Consider the following 16,948-nt stretch of genomic DNA (forward strand, 5'->3'; position numbering starts at 1 on the left):
AAAATTGTATACTAGTTGAGGTTTACATTAAACTATAATATTTATAATTAAATGCTTCAGAGTTCAAGTAACCGACACATCTCAACATCAACTGTTCAGAGGAGACTGCATGAATCAGGCCTTCATGGTTGAATTGCTGCAAAGAAATCACTACTAAAGGATACCAATGATAAGAAGAGACTTGCTTGGGCCAAGAAACACGAGCAGTGGACATTAGATCGGTGGAAATCTATCCTTTGGTCTGATGAGTCCAAATTAGACATTTTTGGTTCCAATCCCGTGTCTTTGTGAGACGCAGAGTAGGTGAACTGATGATCTCTGCATGTGTGGTTCCCACCGTGAAGCATGGAGGAGGTGGTGTGATGGTGTGGGGGTGCTTTGCTGGTGCCACTCTGTGATTTATTTAGAATTCAAGGCACATTTAACCAGTATTGCTACCACAGCATTCTGCAGCGATACGCCATCCCATCTGGTTCGCACTTAGTGGGACTATCATTTGTTTTTCAACAGGACAATGACCCAAAACACACCTCCAGGCTATGTAAGGGATATTTGACCAAGAAGGAGAGTGGAGGAGTGCTGCATCAGATGACCTGGCTTCCACAATCACCCGACCTCAACCCAATGTTTATTTATTTATTTCACCTTTATTTAACCAGGTAGGCAAATTGAGAACACGTTCTCATTTACAATTGCGACCTGGCCAAGATAAAGCAAAGCAGTTCGACACATACAACAACACATAGTTACACATGGAGTAAAAGAAACATACAGTCAATAATACAGTGAAAAATAAGTCTATATACAATGTGAGCAAGTGAGGTGAGATAAGGGAGGTGAAGGCAAACAAAATATATATATATATAAATAAAAATATAAAAAAGGCCATGGTGGCGAAGTAAATACAATATAGCAAGTAAAAAAACACTGGAATGGTTGGTTTGCAGTGGAAGAAAGTGCAAAGTAGAGATAGAAATAATGGGGTGCAAAGGAGCAAAATAAATAAATAAATACAGTAGGTAAAGAGGTAGTTGTTTGGGCTAAATTATAGATGGGCTATGTACAGGTGCAGTAATCTATGAGCTGCTCTGACAGCTGGTGCTTAAAGCTAGTGAGGGAGATAAGTGTTTCCAGTTTCAGAGATTTTTGTAGTTCGTTCCAGTCATTGGCAGCAGTAATTGAGATGGTTTGGTATGAGTTGGACCGCAAAGTGAAGGAAAAGCAGCCAACAAGTGCTCAGCATATGTAGGAACTCCTTCAAGACTGTTGGAAAGGCATTCCAGGTGACAACCTCATGAAGCTGGTTGAGCGAATGCCAAGAGTGTGCAATGCTGTCATCAAGGCAAAGGGTGGCTACATTGAAGAATCAAATATAAAATATTTGATTTGTTTAACACTTTTTTTGGTTACTACATGATTCCATATGTGTTATTTCATAGTTTTGATATCTTCACTAATATTCTACAATGTAGAAAATAGTAAAAATAAAGAAAAACCCTTGAATGAGTAGGTGTGTCCAGACTTTTGACTGGTACTGTATGTGTTACACTGAAAACCTCTGCCTACTTGTTCCTTTTATCCTTTACTGTTGTTATTGCACAGATGGCCCTTATCTTAATAACATAAAGCACAAACAAAATGTATGATGTGACATTCTGTGTTTAAATATACTGTAACTGTTAAAATCCTATTGTGGTGCCTCATCATTATGGAAACTGTATATACGTGTTTTCAATATTGCCACAGTATGTACTGTATATTGTTGTACTTTCTTTGTGGAAGTGAAAACTGAAAACATTGGGTCAATTGCAACCAACATTGAGCACCGGCTCAACATGAGGTGATCTCTCATTAAACCATCTATGGGCCGGTTTCACAGACAAGGCTTAAGCCTAGTTAGTCCCAGACTAAAATGCCTGTTTGAGCTGTCTTAACTCAAAGCGACTTGCACAGATTTATCTTAAAATAGTCGTAGATTTAGCCTCTTCTGGATTAAACTAAGCCGATTGCAAGATGGAGGATTAGAGCTACTCTAAGGACTAAATTGAAGTTTAAATTAATCCTTCAAAGAGGCAGGTTTAACTTCTGCTTAGTACCTTTTGTGAGGGAACATGTACTATTTGGAATATCTAAATGAAGACCAACATGCACCACAGAGTAATAGTGCATGCAAGTAACCAGATGAGTACTTGTGGATAGGAGTAATCCATTAAATGACTTTGATGAGATAGCTTTTCGAGACCGCCTTCGTATGTACAAATAAAATGCATTGGAGATAATATCTTTGCTTGAGCCTAGACTTTCCTCTCTGTCTCAAAGAGGAAGGCCTTTACCCAATTCTCTCCAAGTTCTGATCACTTTGAGGTTTTTGGCATCTAGAATCTTTCATCGTGAAACTGGTGATTTGTGTGGTTCCAGAGAAGCAATTGTGTGTAGAGTAGTTCAACGTCTGCAGGGCCATTTGTGAGCTGAGGAGTCTTTATATCAAGTTTCCTGATACTACTGACCAAGCCAACTATAAAGTGCTATTCTATGAATATGGGCACTTCCCAGGAGTGATTGGCTGTATAGATTGATGTCATGTTCCCATCAAGTGTCCATCAACTCTTGATGCTGACTGAGGAGTACAGGAACCATAAGAACTGGTTTTCCATCAATGTTCAGGGTGTATGCACTCTTAATTTAGAGTTTTCAAACATTGTTGCCCGTTGGAAAGGTGCAACTCACGATTCAAGGATTTTTCTCAACTCTTCATTGTGTGCTCAGTTTCAGAGAGGACAACACAGTGGACTACTACTTGGTGACAGTGGATATGGTCAGAGTAACTTTTTATTCACGCCATACATAAATCCCACAACAGGTGAGCAGCAAAGATACAACAGAGCTCATATCCGCACGAGCGTATGATTGGAGTATGGAAAAATCGATTCCAATGTTTACGCAATACACTTTGTTTCAAGTGTTGGGGTAGGTTCCTTGTTCCTTGTCAAATATTTGCTTATTGGTGAAATCAGCAATCAGAAAATATCTTTAAGTAAATCAATCAAAAACCTTTATTAATGCAATTGCAGACAGAAGTTAACAACGGGAACATAGCACGCATGTTTCCGAGTAAGTTCTGCAAAATAGGAAAGGTTCCAAGTTGCTTTAATATGCTTGCAGTCAACCCCTAGTGATGTAACTGCCTACGTCAACACCTTCTACTCATGAGACCAAGCCCATGCATATACAGTTATACAAACTTGCAGGAGAGACAATAGTTCCAGTGTTTTCTAAGGGCTCAGCAGTAATTTTCCACTCCCCAAGTTGCTTTATAGTGGTATGTCTGACAGGTCTCTTATCTCTTTCACTCCCCTGCAGGGTTCTGTGTCTATGAATCTCTTTTAGAAGCGAAATAAACGCACACCAATTTAGGCGAGGTGCTGGCTAGCGGAGTAGAACACTTAAAAAAAATAAAGGAGGGCTGCACACTCTAGGAGCTCAGATGCAAAAATATTTATGTCCAACGTTTCGACAGACAAGCTGTCTTCATCAGGGTATAATGACAAGCACTGTGAGATGACTCATTTAAATAGTGTCAAAAGACACACACCGGTGTCTGTAATCATGGCCACGTGTGGCCTGATATCATTGGTTAATTCTCATATATTAAAATAGCATACAAAAAACATAAATGGATAGCGTACGATCACAGATACAATTTGTCTACATAAGCCTACTGTAACGATACTCTAAATCTTCCTCCTCCTCAGACGAGGAGAGGAGAGAGGGATCTGAAGACCAATGTGGAGCGAGGTACGATGACATAACTGATATTTATTAAACAAGACGAAGACGAAACGAAATACACTTGATAAACTACAAAATAACAAACACGACGTAGACAGACCTGAACATGGACTTACATATAACGTGAAGAACGCACGAACAGGTACACGACTACAAACAAACGCTACAGTCCCGTGTGGCACGAACATACATACAGACACAGGAGACAACCACCCACGATAAACAATGTGAAACAACCTCCCTATGTATGTCTCTCAATCAGAGGAAAACGAAAACACCTGCCTCTGATTGAGAGCCATACAAGGTCAATTAAACCTACATAGAAACAGACAACATAGAATGCCCACCCAAACTCACGTCCTGACCAACTAACACATACAACAAACTAACAGAAATAGGTCAGGAACGTGACACCTACAAACATTTACAATAGCAAAATCACAATCACAAGAATGGCTTCAGATCAAAGTCTACGTTGAGACCGAAGGGAGCAAGGGTCTTTAAATGAAAGATCCAGGCAGCCTCTCGTTTTAACAATAAATTGTTGAGGTCAGCCCCTCTCCTAGGGAGGGTGACATGTTCCATGCCAATATAACGTAGAGACGAAATCGAGTGGTTTTCTTCCAAAAAGTGGGCAGCAACTGAGTAAGTCGAGTTTTTGCACCTAAATGTGCTACGATGCTCCGAGATTTGTACATTTAATTCGCGCTTTGTTTTACCCACATCATTTTTACCACAAGGACAAGTTATAAGATAAATAACTGCCTTAGTGGAGCACGTGATAACACCTTTGATTGGGATATGTTTCCCTGTTTGGGGGTGTTTGAAGGATCTACATTTATAAGTGCCATTGCATTGAGCACAGCCGTTACATTTGTAGTTTCCATCCAGTAGACGTTGTGCAGGGATATCTTGGGGTGGTAAATCATAGTTTACCAATTGATTTTTGCCCCACGAGAATACGACCAAGGGAAGATCCGAAAACACATTACTGAGACTATCATCGGATTTAAGAATGTGCCAATGTTTGTGAACGATTCCCTTAATTTGGGGTGGCAGGTTAGCATAGTGGTTAGAGCGTTGGACTAGCAACCAAAAGGCTGCAGGTTCGAATCCTTGAGCTGACAAGGTACAAATCTGTCGTTCTGCCCCTGAACAACCCACTGTTCCTAGGCCGTCATTGAAAGTGCGAATTTGTTCTTAACTGACTTAATTTGTTCAGAGCACTTTGAATAGCGGGTAGTTAGAATGCTTATTTTTACGAGACTGACCTTGAAAAAGGTCATGTCTCGTTTTGTTTTGAATTTTCTCAATGGCAGCATCAATCTGACAATTTTTGTACCCCCTCCCCTTGAATTTTCTTTGCGTCTCAGCCATATTTCTGTCGAAATCTGATTGTTTTTTGCAAATTCTTTTGATTCGACAGAATTGGCTGTAGGGCAAACTGTTTTTCAAGGGAAGTGGGTGACAACTATTAGCCCTCAACAAACTGTTACGATCAGTAGGTTTCCTGTAAAGATCAGTGTATAGAACATTATCTTCACACAAGATCAGAAGATCAAGAAAACTGCTTTGACGTGTATCAGATTGCATAGTAAATCTCAAATGTTCAGAACAGGAGTTAAGAAAAGAATGGAATGCCTGGAGCTGTTTTGCATCACCCCTCCATAGAACAGAAATATCATCAATGTACCGTTTCCAAATAATGATGTTAGGCAACAAAACATTTTTGAGGATTGAAAATAGACTGTTTCTCCATGTAACCCACATACAAATTAGCTTAGTTAGGAGCCTTGGGGGATCCCATAGCAGTACCCTTTGTCTGAATAAAGAAATCATTTAGAAACATGAAGTAGTTGTGTGTGAGTACTATTTCAGCCAATGGTATAATGCATGCGCTGGAAGGTAGTTCATTAGGGTCACGTAACAGAGGAAAATGTTCCATAATTTAAATACCGCCCTTGTGTGGAATATTTGTGTATAACGACTCAACATCAAAAGTAACTAACAAAGTATTCTCAGGGAGAGGATCAAGAGATCCAATAACAGAGATACTGCTGGTGTCCTTTACAAAGGAGGGGAGCTGTTCTGCGAGTGGTCTAATAAAATAGTCAACAAAGGTCGATAGAGGGGCCGTTACTGCATCAATGCCCGCTACAATAGGGCGCCCTGGAGGTTTTGTAACATTCTTGTGTAATTACGGCAGAACAGTCCTGTGGTCTCCCTTCTCCTAGTAGGTTGTTTCTCATTACCTCTCTTTATAAAGTATATAAACCCACATTCAAACTCCGGCCGTCTCGTAGGCTCAACCTGACTCCCGAACAGCTCAGTGGTTATAGAACCTGAGTGTGAGTGTGAAATGATGTCTCCTTCTTCTGCTCGTTGGTTAGAGCCTTCTTCTTCATCTTTCTTCCCGGCCTTTTGGTCTGGGCCCTTTGCTTCTGTCCTTTGGCTCGGACATTCTTTCCGCTTCAGATGTCCTCGGGGCCCTGCTCTCCCTCCCTCCAGTCGCTCATCCATGGCTTCCACTCTGGGAGATGCTTGCAGTGGGAGAGATGATGCCAGCCGGACCTCTCCGCTACCTGGATTGCAATCGGTGTTGCCATGGTCACCTGGAAGGGTCCCATCCATCTTGGCTGGTTCCATTTTCTTTTATGGACTCATAGTTTCACCCAGACTCCTACGCAGATGGTCAGAGCATCTGGATCCTCACCTGGGATTGGTCCTGCTGCTTTCTAGTGTGAGAGTGGAGTAAACTGACAATAGAAGTTAGTTCTTTCATGTACTCAATGTGATCACACTGTGCCTCAGTTATGTTTATCTGTCGGTCAGTCATTGGTCTCACTCCTGGGGTGTTCATTGGTCGTCTTGTTAACATTTCATAAGGTGTACACCCAATACCTTTGTTAAGGCTGGTGCTCATTTTCATGAGGACAAGGGGCAATCCCTCTACCCATGTCATTCCTGTGGAATGGCATAGTTTGGCAAGGGAGCCTTTCAGGGTTTGATTAGCCCTCTCAGTAACTCCCGTTACTCCGCGGGTGATAGATGGACACAAACTTCTGGTCAACACACATCATTTTGGCCATTTGGGCAACCACATCTCCTATGAGATGGGTCCCATTGTCTGCAGACAAAACCTCAGGCACTTCGAACCTGAGTATAATTTCCCTGACTAGCAATTTTGCAACTGTTCGCGCATCGCAGTTGGTGGTGGGAAATGCTTCCACCCACCTGTTAAACCTGTCAATTATCACCAGGCAGCATCTCTTTCTTTCTTTTTGCTCTACCATGTCTATGAAATCCATAGCAAGGCGGATATAAGATCCTTTTGGAGTGGGGAACTTCCCTGGTTGCAGTGGAGGTCCCTTGTCTATGTTATATAATAAGTATGTCACGCAACAATAAATTAACTATTTTACATGCTAATTCAAATTCGGGCAAAACCATTGGGCCGAAATCTTCTCCTCCACCATGTCCCCCCTTGACGATTGGCTCACTCCATTAGCCAATCGGCAAACAGTAGAGATCATGGTTGATGGTAAACAGGGTATGCCAGGCAAAAGATATAGCCATAAGCCAGACCTGTTAATAAACCCTCTTGCTCTCCAAACCCCACTCCATGACAAACAACACCCAATAGCATATGCTGAGTCTGAGTAGAAAGTAAGGGCCTTCCCTTCCCCCAATTCACAATCTGTGTTCAGAGCTAATAAATATGCCTGTTGCGCTGATAAATGTTCTGGTAGGGGCGGTATAACCTCAATATCACCTTCCACATCTACTACAGCAAATGCTATATGTTTCTTCCCTGTGCTTTGATCTATATAAGCAGAACCATCAACGAACAGCACCATGTCAGAGTCAAGCAGAGGTTCATCAAACAAGTCTTTGTCCAGTACACATTCCTGGGCTGTCCCGATGTCCCTGTTATTGTTACTGATGATTTTCTCAAGGAAGCCCAAACAACTTGTCCAGGTTTGCCTAAACAGGAACAGTGAGCTCTAGTGTCTATTATAAATGGTAGGTCATGTCCATTAACATTAAGAGTAACCATTGGCTCTTCTCTTCCATCATTGAATTCATACTGGGGACACTGGAGCAGGGGTGTCGGGCACCTTCATTGTTGATTCTGAGGGATATAATAACTGTTGGTGTTCTGATTTCCCATTGGCCATGGCTGTCCTCTGTCATCAACTTGTCCTCCTTGTCCATAGGGCATAGGTTGCCCCTGTGGAGCATTTTCAGCTCCGGGCGAGTGGTACTGTGGCTGAGGAGCATATTGTTGCCAAAGTTTCCTCTTCCTCTGCATGGCCCAAAGTTTCCTCTGCCCCTGGTTATAACCTCTTCCTCTTTCATTTCCCCCACACTGCGAACTCACATGCCCCAACTGCCCACAGGTCCAGCATTGAGTATTGTTCCAGTCACGAATGGCCTTGGCGGGCCAACCTCCTCTTCCAGTCCATGTTTGTGGGTCACCATAATGCTGAGTGGTGAAAACCACATACCCTGCAGGCACTGGGTTCATGGGTGTGACTGATGTGACTGTGAGGGAGCTGCAGACTGTGGATGTGGTGAGCCTGTAGAAACAACTTGAGCCGCCATCATATTGTGAGTAAAATCACTACTTCCTTTCTCGATCTGTGCAAGCTGGGCCTTCTTCAGTGCAGTGTCGTGTCCTCCTTTCACACTCTTCTATCTCCCTCTGTAATTGTCTTTACCATATCCGTGACTTGTCTGACCTCCTCTTTTAGCTTTTTACTTTCGTCCACATCATCTGTGTCCATTGTCTCTTTAATCTTATCAGCAATTAGCACCTGCAGATCTTCTTTCAACTTTCTCTTCTCTTTTCACAATGTATACAACAAGTCTTCTCTCTTCCCTTTCTTCCCTTTCTCTCTGGTCTCTGAATAGGTCACCCATGGATGGTAACACTGTTCTTTGACTTCTTTAATGGTTTGTTTTCTACAGACGGCCATATGTCTAGGGTCTTCCAGTCTGTTCCTTTTTGTGGAGTGAGTTGGGGTGTCGAGGGAAACTCCCTCCAGGAACTGTGCCTCCTTTTTTTCATCCAATTCTATTCTTCTCATGCCGCTTGTTGCTGCTGTTGTGTCATCCACCTCCTTCATCGGAGTCCCCTTGAGGACAATTGTGGTCGCTTCTCCATTTTCATCTGTCAGTGGTGTGAGAGAGTAGATCTGTGTATAGTCACCTGGGGGGTCCTCTGGGCTGATTTTCATGGGGCGGTGGGTAGTACTCCTGTTCTGCCTCTGTCCTGACTCATTTCTTTCCTCCCGCACTCTATTGTTTTCTCCAGCTTTAGTTTGGTCACGGTAGCCTTGTTCATGAAGATCTGTCCTTCCAGCATCATCATTCCTATCACAGTTTCTGATACAAGGGTACTTTTCTTCATCCCTTTCTTTTTGTCAATTTTTCTTGTCTGAATTATCTCCTTGACTAAATCCAACCTAGTCTTGTACAGGCTTCATTGCTCCTATCTCCTCATTCTGGTTTGACTGTGCCATGGTTCTCCGGCTTTTTATTTAGATAGTCTGCGTGTAATGTGTTGTCCAATTTCTATAGGGTTATCCTAAAGTGGGTGTAATATGTATGAATATGCCTATATAAATTATTCTCTATCTCCTTTCAGTGTGTGTTAAACAACAGTGGATGATACTGTAATCTTAATTCTACTCTCACTTAATCCAGGCTATAGTAAATGGTTCTACTCAACTCAAATATATTTCACACACAGGCCTCACAGAGACAACCGCGTGATATACTTCAATTCCTAATATTATATCTTAAGGGTGTAGAGTAACAGTAATATGTTACACACCAGTGACCCCTGGTGATAGCGTCACAAAGTAATTTTCTATGAAAATCTCTACAGAACACAACTTCCTTGTAATAATTTTACTGGTATACTAAGGGGTGTACATTTCCTATACTGTCCTATGGTAGGAAAGTGTCACTAACAAATATGTTCAACCTTTTATTCAAATAACTTCTGTCCTACTCCTAACTTTTTATTCCACCATTGGGCCATAATCCACAGAAACAAACAAATGAAACATACAACGCACTATTCATAAACAGCTCAACTCATTCACTGGGTAATTGTCGCTGAATTACCTCTACAAAATAAAAAATAACTAGTATTTGGGTAATTGTCGCTGAATTACCTCTACAAATAAAATAAAAATCAATCATTAATCATATATTGACATCATGCATTTCACCAATAGCCAGTTATGTAATTTTTCCAATCTATAATTCAACGATGTCATATTCAAAGTGTATGTATATATTTTAGAGTGAGTGATGGAAGATGGAAGATCAGGATCAAGCAGATGTGCCCATGGCTGAGGCAGGCAATGACCAACGAGGACTTGCACACAGAGATGCTTTCACATTGCAGCACTTCAACTAGATCAGATGCATTTAAATATGGAATGTATTCATTATTTGATAATGTTTGTTCTGTACAAAATTCAAATAGTGTGCAGCAAAATTGAGTGACAAAACCAGGTCTGGTTTAAAATGTAGTTTGTGGTGAATAAAATACTCTCACTCGTGAATATCCAAGTGACAAAACATGAATATTGTTCACCATGGCTGGTAATCACACTTGTCTCATTACTGTATCTTTTTTGGATCATACCTCTCGCTTACAACTTCATATCCAATTCAACCTGTAGAATTCTCATTTTCATTTCATGTTTTTCCTTCAGATATTTCATGCTCATGAAATTCTCTGGCTAACTTTCATGCACCGTCATCTTCTTTGTTCTCTGCTGAAAGGTGGTGGCAGCATCTTATCTCAGGGATGGTATAGCAGATGTGGAGGGTACACACTCACTGTGCACTGGCTCTTCCAACCTGTTCACATTCCTTTCCTCTGGAAAAAGAACACCGTTAGAAGCACAAATAAACTCATATGGTCCTTAGAATGAAAGAATAAAAAGATTGACAGAGACAGTGGAATATATTTACCAAAGGAAGTAACCAATTTACTGTCTTTGGTATATGTACCATTTGTGCGCAGTTCTTCATCTGAACTGTCCAAATGGTCATCGTCTGGTATACCATCCAGAGGTTGGTCATCATCTGGTATACCATCCAGAGGTTGCAGGTGCTATATTATTCCAGATAGCAAGTCACTCAATTCATCAGTCTTGTCTTTTTTTTGTGGTCCACCACCAGTAGTAAATCGCTCTCTTCTGATCTCTGCATTCTCTCTTTTTAAAGAAAGTTTGAGGATCTTCCACAGAGTCTATAAAGGCAGATCTCATTCAATATAAGTGATGTCACAAAAATATGAATATGAGAAATGTGAAATACTGATAATAATGAAGATATCTCACCTGAAGTTGTTGTACTCTTCTTGTGGTTACATTTTCATTTGCATTGAATTCACTACAAATTGCAGCCCAACCACTCTTTTTCTTTTGCTCAGTAGCAGTAGTATGGTTTTTACTTTCAATAACTGGATGGTTTGACAAAATTTGTTATAGTAGTGTTTTTTCATACTCACTAAAGTTTTTTGAACTAATTGTTTTTGCCTCTGCCGTTGTTTTGTCTCAAGATTCACACCAGTAATGGTGTTTATTTAATTCCATTCCGGGTTTTTATGAGCACAATTAGACCAACAGCATGCGCTCATACTTAACCTAATCAGGCTTAACTCAGGTGTTCTCATTTAGGCTTACTTACTTTCCTCCAGGACTCCATAGTCTCCGACTAACTAAGCCAAATTTAAGACACATTCATGAAAGCTACTTAAATGTCCTAGTTTAAGTAGTACACATTAAGGCCTACTCCTGGCTTAATCTAAACCCTGGCTGTGAAACCGGCCCAATATGCACTAAGATCACCCACACACTGATATCAATTGCAACCATATTACCACTCCCTAAAGCTGATGTCAGTGTTTACTTTAAGCCCTCTGGGGAGTATTATCTTCGGTATAAATTAAACCTAATAACTGAGCAGACTAAGCACTGATTTAACTATTTGAAAATCATTCTGTACAATTGAAATTAGGTATTTCCTCATTTACTACAGAGAATATACTGTGGCAATTTACTCTGCACATTTTATGAATGTAAAGCTCGTGTTTCTATACTTTTCATTTCCAATGAATGTAATCCATTAATAAATACATGTCTTAATAAAGTATGGTTATCAAAAGGGGAAAATAAAGTATTCCTGAACTCCACATCTAAAATTGGTAACTTAAGCCAATCATGATTGAGTTTAAATAATGTATGTTTTCATAAAAGTATAGTCTAATCAAGATATGACAAATGTGACAAACTAATGTGACATTCTAATGTGTCCCAAACATAGATGGCTAGAATGTACTGTATTGTACTTTACTGTACTCTATAGTAAACTGGAGTAGAGTATAGTTCAGTACAGGAAAGTATAGTTCAGTACAGTCCCGTACTGAACTATACTCTACTGTACTATACTCTAATGTACTGAACTATACTGCACTGAACTATACTGTACTCAACTCTACTGAACTATAGACCTACTCTACTTTATTGTACTGTATAGGCCTAGAGCACTATGAAAGAGTGTCCCAAACCTCTTTGCCAATAACAGCTAGTTTTCAGTTTTCCCATCCCCACTCCCAGACTGTCCTAGCAAGATTCCTGCTTGAGAAATTGCTCTCTCTAGGGAGCAATTTTAATTTAAAACAATCACCGTAAAGTACTTAATTGTTACCCAGAAATGCTTTGAAATCAACTTTATTTTTCCTCAATACATATTAGTTGTATATAGTATATTACATTTACATATTAGTCATTTAGCAGACGCTCTTATCCAGAGCGACTTTGTGAGTGCATATATTTTCGTACTTTGTAATAGTACTATAAAATGACAACAAAGTGTACTTCCATATGCTAAAATTACCACACTTAAAGTGTAGCCCACTTGTAAGACATTATTCAACCCTATGGATTAATCAACCCTATGGATTAATCAACCCTATGGATTATTCAACCCTATGGATTAATCAACCCTATGGATTAATCAACCCTATGGATTAATCAACCCTATGGATTAATCAACCTTATGGATTAATCAACCCTATGGATTAATCAACCCTATGGATTAATCAACCCTATGGATTAATCAACCTTATGGATTAATCAACCCTATGGATTAATCAACCTTATGGATTAATCAACCCTATGGATTAATCAACCCTATGGATTAATCAACCCTATGGATTAATCAACCTTATGGATTAACCAACCCTATGGATTAATCAACCCTATGGATTAATCAACCCTATGGATTAATCAACCTTATGGATTAATCAACCCTATGGATTAATCAACCTTATGGATTAATCAACCCTATGGATTAATCAACCCTATGGATTAATCAACCCTATGGATTAATCAACCTTATGGATTAATCAACCCTATGGATTAATCAACCTTATGGATTAAGGGATGATCACCTAATTCCATCCAGGTCATCAGGAGGGATCAGCCAATGAATTATAAATATGAGGAAACATTCCGTAACTGCAGGTAAATCGTCAACCTTGGCTTTATAGGTTACCTGTTCAAACAATACACTAGGTGGCAGTGTACACCCTGTATGTTTCACAACTCAAAGAAGTAGTAGAGGAAGAACATTGACTACTTCAAAATGGAGGTGGCCTCAATGGCGCTCATGGTCTCTTTACCACAGCCATAAAGTCCTGAACCCCGCCTATTTCTACAATTTATCTAATTAAAATGTGATTTTAAACCTAACCTTAACCACACTGCCAAAATAATGCCTAACCTTTAATTAAGACTAAAAAGGATTATTTTGTTTTCATAAATGTTTACGATATTGCCTATTTTGACTTTGTGGCTGTACTAGTGGAAACCGCTGTCGATGCTCTATTTTATTTATATTAATTTGATTTAACTAGGCAAGTCAGTGTAGGAGCAAAAACACGTGTCAATGATTGTAGTTCCAGTGTTTAGACTGACCACTTTGAAGCATTAGGACAGATAAATATATATAACGAATAAGACATAAGTGAGCAGAATATCTGCTGAGCTTAGGTAAATGGACAGAGCTAGATAAACATAGAGTTGAACATTAGACTACAGTGAAAACATGTCAGCAGAAAATACATATATGGAAACCCTCATTAGACATGTAGACATTGCATGTCAGCAGGAAGAGGTATATGAAGCTAAAAACCAGACATATAGAAACAGAATGTCAGCAGAAAATGTAACAAAGAAACAATGGTTGTACTGGAAACACATGTAATAAATGTATTATTTTTTGTATCACATCCAGGCCCCCGCCACCATTATAACCTAGACTGTAGCAGATGTGGGCGTTAACAAGCAAGAACTGAGACTGGAAGATAATAGTGGCGAAGGGGCAAGGGGAGTTATTATCCATATAGAAGGAGGTAGCTCTTTATGCTATGCAAAGAAGAAAGGCTATAAAAACAGAGGTCCGGGGCAGGAGAAGTCAGTCGTTCCGTGGAATTGCTCGGCTCTGTTACTTTGTGTTACTCTGTTATAAAGTCTAAACTGAATTTACAAGTTCTGGTATCGGTGCAAATGTTTGACTCAATATTTCCACAACATCAGGTAAGATCAAATTCTTATTTACAATGACGGCCTACACAGGCCAAACCCGGACGACGCTGGGCCAATTGTGTGCCGCCCTATAGGACTCCCAATCATGGCCGGTTGTGATACAGCCTGGATTCGAACCAGGGTGTATGTAGTGACACCTGCTGCGCCACTCGTGAGCCTTAACACAGGGGTTCCCAAACGTTTTCCCTCAGGGCCCTCCTTCCAGCATTGGGGAACATCCCGCGTGCACCACATCTACTTCTATGGGCACAAGTACTGTTCATGACAAACTGTTCACAACCCTCCTGCTGGTGGAGAGAATTTTACAGGCTTATTTCCTGCAATTATACACATTTTGTCATGGGGTGCAAATAACATTTAGCAGTTTTAAAGCACATTTTCTTGCAATTCTATAATTTTGCCATGTCTAATGAGTATACATGTGATATTTGAGTGACAAAAAAAACGGTATTTGACATGGGCTAGTTGATCTGGATATTTCAGACAAGTTATAAACAGCTCTCTAAGGTATGCAATGACTAACATGACAAGAATAACTTATGACGCACTACCCAGTTTCGAAATTGCACCTTGTGTATTCTACTATTACAACTTTAACCTAGGGGGCGCGCCCCACCGTTTGGGAACCACTGCTCTAACGGACGCAATAATAGGACAAATACAACGATGACATGTCTATCCAAGTCTATGGTTCGTTCCAGAAATCTCCCATAATGCACCGCCAGTGTGCTCCGGAACTACCCGGTAGTTCCGTACACGTTCTTATTATGTACCTCACGCGATTCACGCGTACGGTTTAAAGATGGAGCAGCCTAACACAAACGTTATGAATGGCGAGGACGAACATTTCAATACCTTCCTGTCTTTGCACTCCGCTGCACTACAGTCCTCAAGAATCCCTTCGCTGTATTGGAAGAGCTTGTACTACAAACTTGTCAACGAGGTCGGTAGCGTAATGGCTGAAGCTAGATATAGCTCTTGATCATGACTCAGTTCAATTACATTACACGTAACGTTAAGTCTTTGAACGAAGGGGAGATATTTGTTAAGATCCTTGACGCTTGAACATTAACATGCAAAGCTTGAGGTACGGTTTTGCAAACATAAGGACCTTTGAAATCAGTGAGAAATAATTGTGAAAAACAAAAGGTTAAATTGATATACACCTTGATGGCCGTGTAGGAACAGTAACCCCTACGTCTACATTATTATTATATATTTTTTTTACCGCGCGTTAATTTACGGAAGACAAAAGGCGGCCACCTGTGGTAATTAGCTATCTAGCATGTTCCGAACACCTATACTATTTATACAAAAGTATCTGGACACCCCTTCAAATTAGTGGGTTCGGCTGTTTCAGCCACACCAGTTGCTGACAGGTGTATAAAATCGAACACAGCCATGCAAACTCCTTAGAAAATATTGGTAGTAGAATGGCCTCACTGAAGCACTCAGTGACTTTCAATATGGCACCGTCATAGGATGCCACATTTCCAACAACTCATTCAAATTTCTGCCCTGCCCAGTAAACTGTAAATGCTGTTCTCTGTGTTTGGCGGATGCCAGGAGGATGCTACCTTCCCGAATGCATAGTGCCAACTGTGGGGTTTGGTGGAGGAGGAATAATGGTCTGGTGCTGTTTTTCATGGTTCGGGCTAGGCCCCTTAGTTCCAGTGAAGGGAAATATCAATGCTACAGCCATCAATGACTTTCTAGACGATTCTGTGCTTCCAACTTTTTTGGAGCAAGACCTTTCCTGTTTCAGCATGACAGTGCCCCCGTGCACAAAGGGTGGTCCATACAGAAATGGTTTGTGGAGATTGCTGTGGAAGAACTTGCCTGGGTTGCACAGAGCCCTGACCTCAACCCCATCGAACACCTTTGGGATGAATTGAAACGCCAACTGCGAGCCAGGCCTGATCGCCTAACATCAACTCCATATTAATGCCCATTGTTTTGAAATGAGATATGCGATGAGCAGGCGGCCACTCATGTAGTGTATGTGTAAACGTAACTCAGGAAGTGTAGTTTCGTATGGATCCATGGTTATATGGATCTGTGCGAAACTGCTACAGTAAGTGTTTTTTTGAAATTATTTTATTTTAAGGATTCTTTCTCGCTGATGAAAGATAAGGGCCATATGTTTCAAAGCCATACCGAAAGTGATCATTATTGATGTTTCTAAAAGATGTGTATAATAAAATCAAAATCCTTGATGACAGGACAGGTGGCGCTGTATTGAACCCACTGCACAGCCATCTTGATACTTGATATGTTTTGGAAGCTATAGAAATGCACTTATTAAGATTTACATTAGTTTATTCTATTACAGGGACCTTAATGTACACTTTTAATTTATATTATGTGAGCTAAACATAATCATAAACCCCACCACCTCTACTGGACCTAGGCTAGTTAATATTAGTTCTGGCTCAGTATCAGGTCCAATGCCTGTCTGAATGGGCTCCCGAGTGGCGCAGTGGACTAAGGCACTGCATCTCAGTGCAGGAGGTGTCACTACA

At 40.5% G+C, this 16,948-nt stretch overlaps 1 protein-coding gene across 1 annotated transcript in view; it reads left to right on the forward strand.

Annotated features, from left to right (window-relative positions):
* The first annotated feature begins 15,178 nt into the window (after nucleotides 1–15,178).
* Nucleotides 15,179–16,948, forward strand: part of ttll12 (tubulin tyrosine ligase-like family, member 12) — a 42,441-nt gene continuing 40,671 nt past the window's right edge. Inside the window, exon 1 of the mRNA XM_071386718.1 lies at nucleotides 15,179–15,369. Within this exon, the coding sequence (XP_071242819.1) occupies nucleotides 15,229–15,369 (141 nt within the window). The 5' untranslated portion in view covers nucleotides 15,179–15,228. The remainder of the gene's footprint in view (nucleotides 15,370–16,948) is intronic.

Source organism: Salvelinus alpinus, chromosome 37 (assembly GCF_045679555.1).
Source record: "Salvelinus alpinus chromosome 37, SLU_Salpinus.1, whole genome shotgun sequence".
Taxonomy (NCBI): domain Eukaryota; kingdom Metazoa; phylum Chordata; class Actinopteri; order Salmoniformes; family Salmonidae; genus Salvelinus; species Salvelinus alpinus.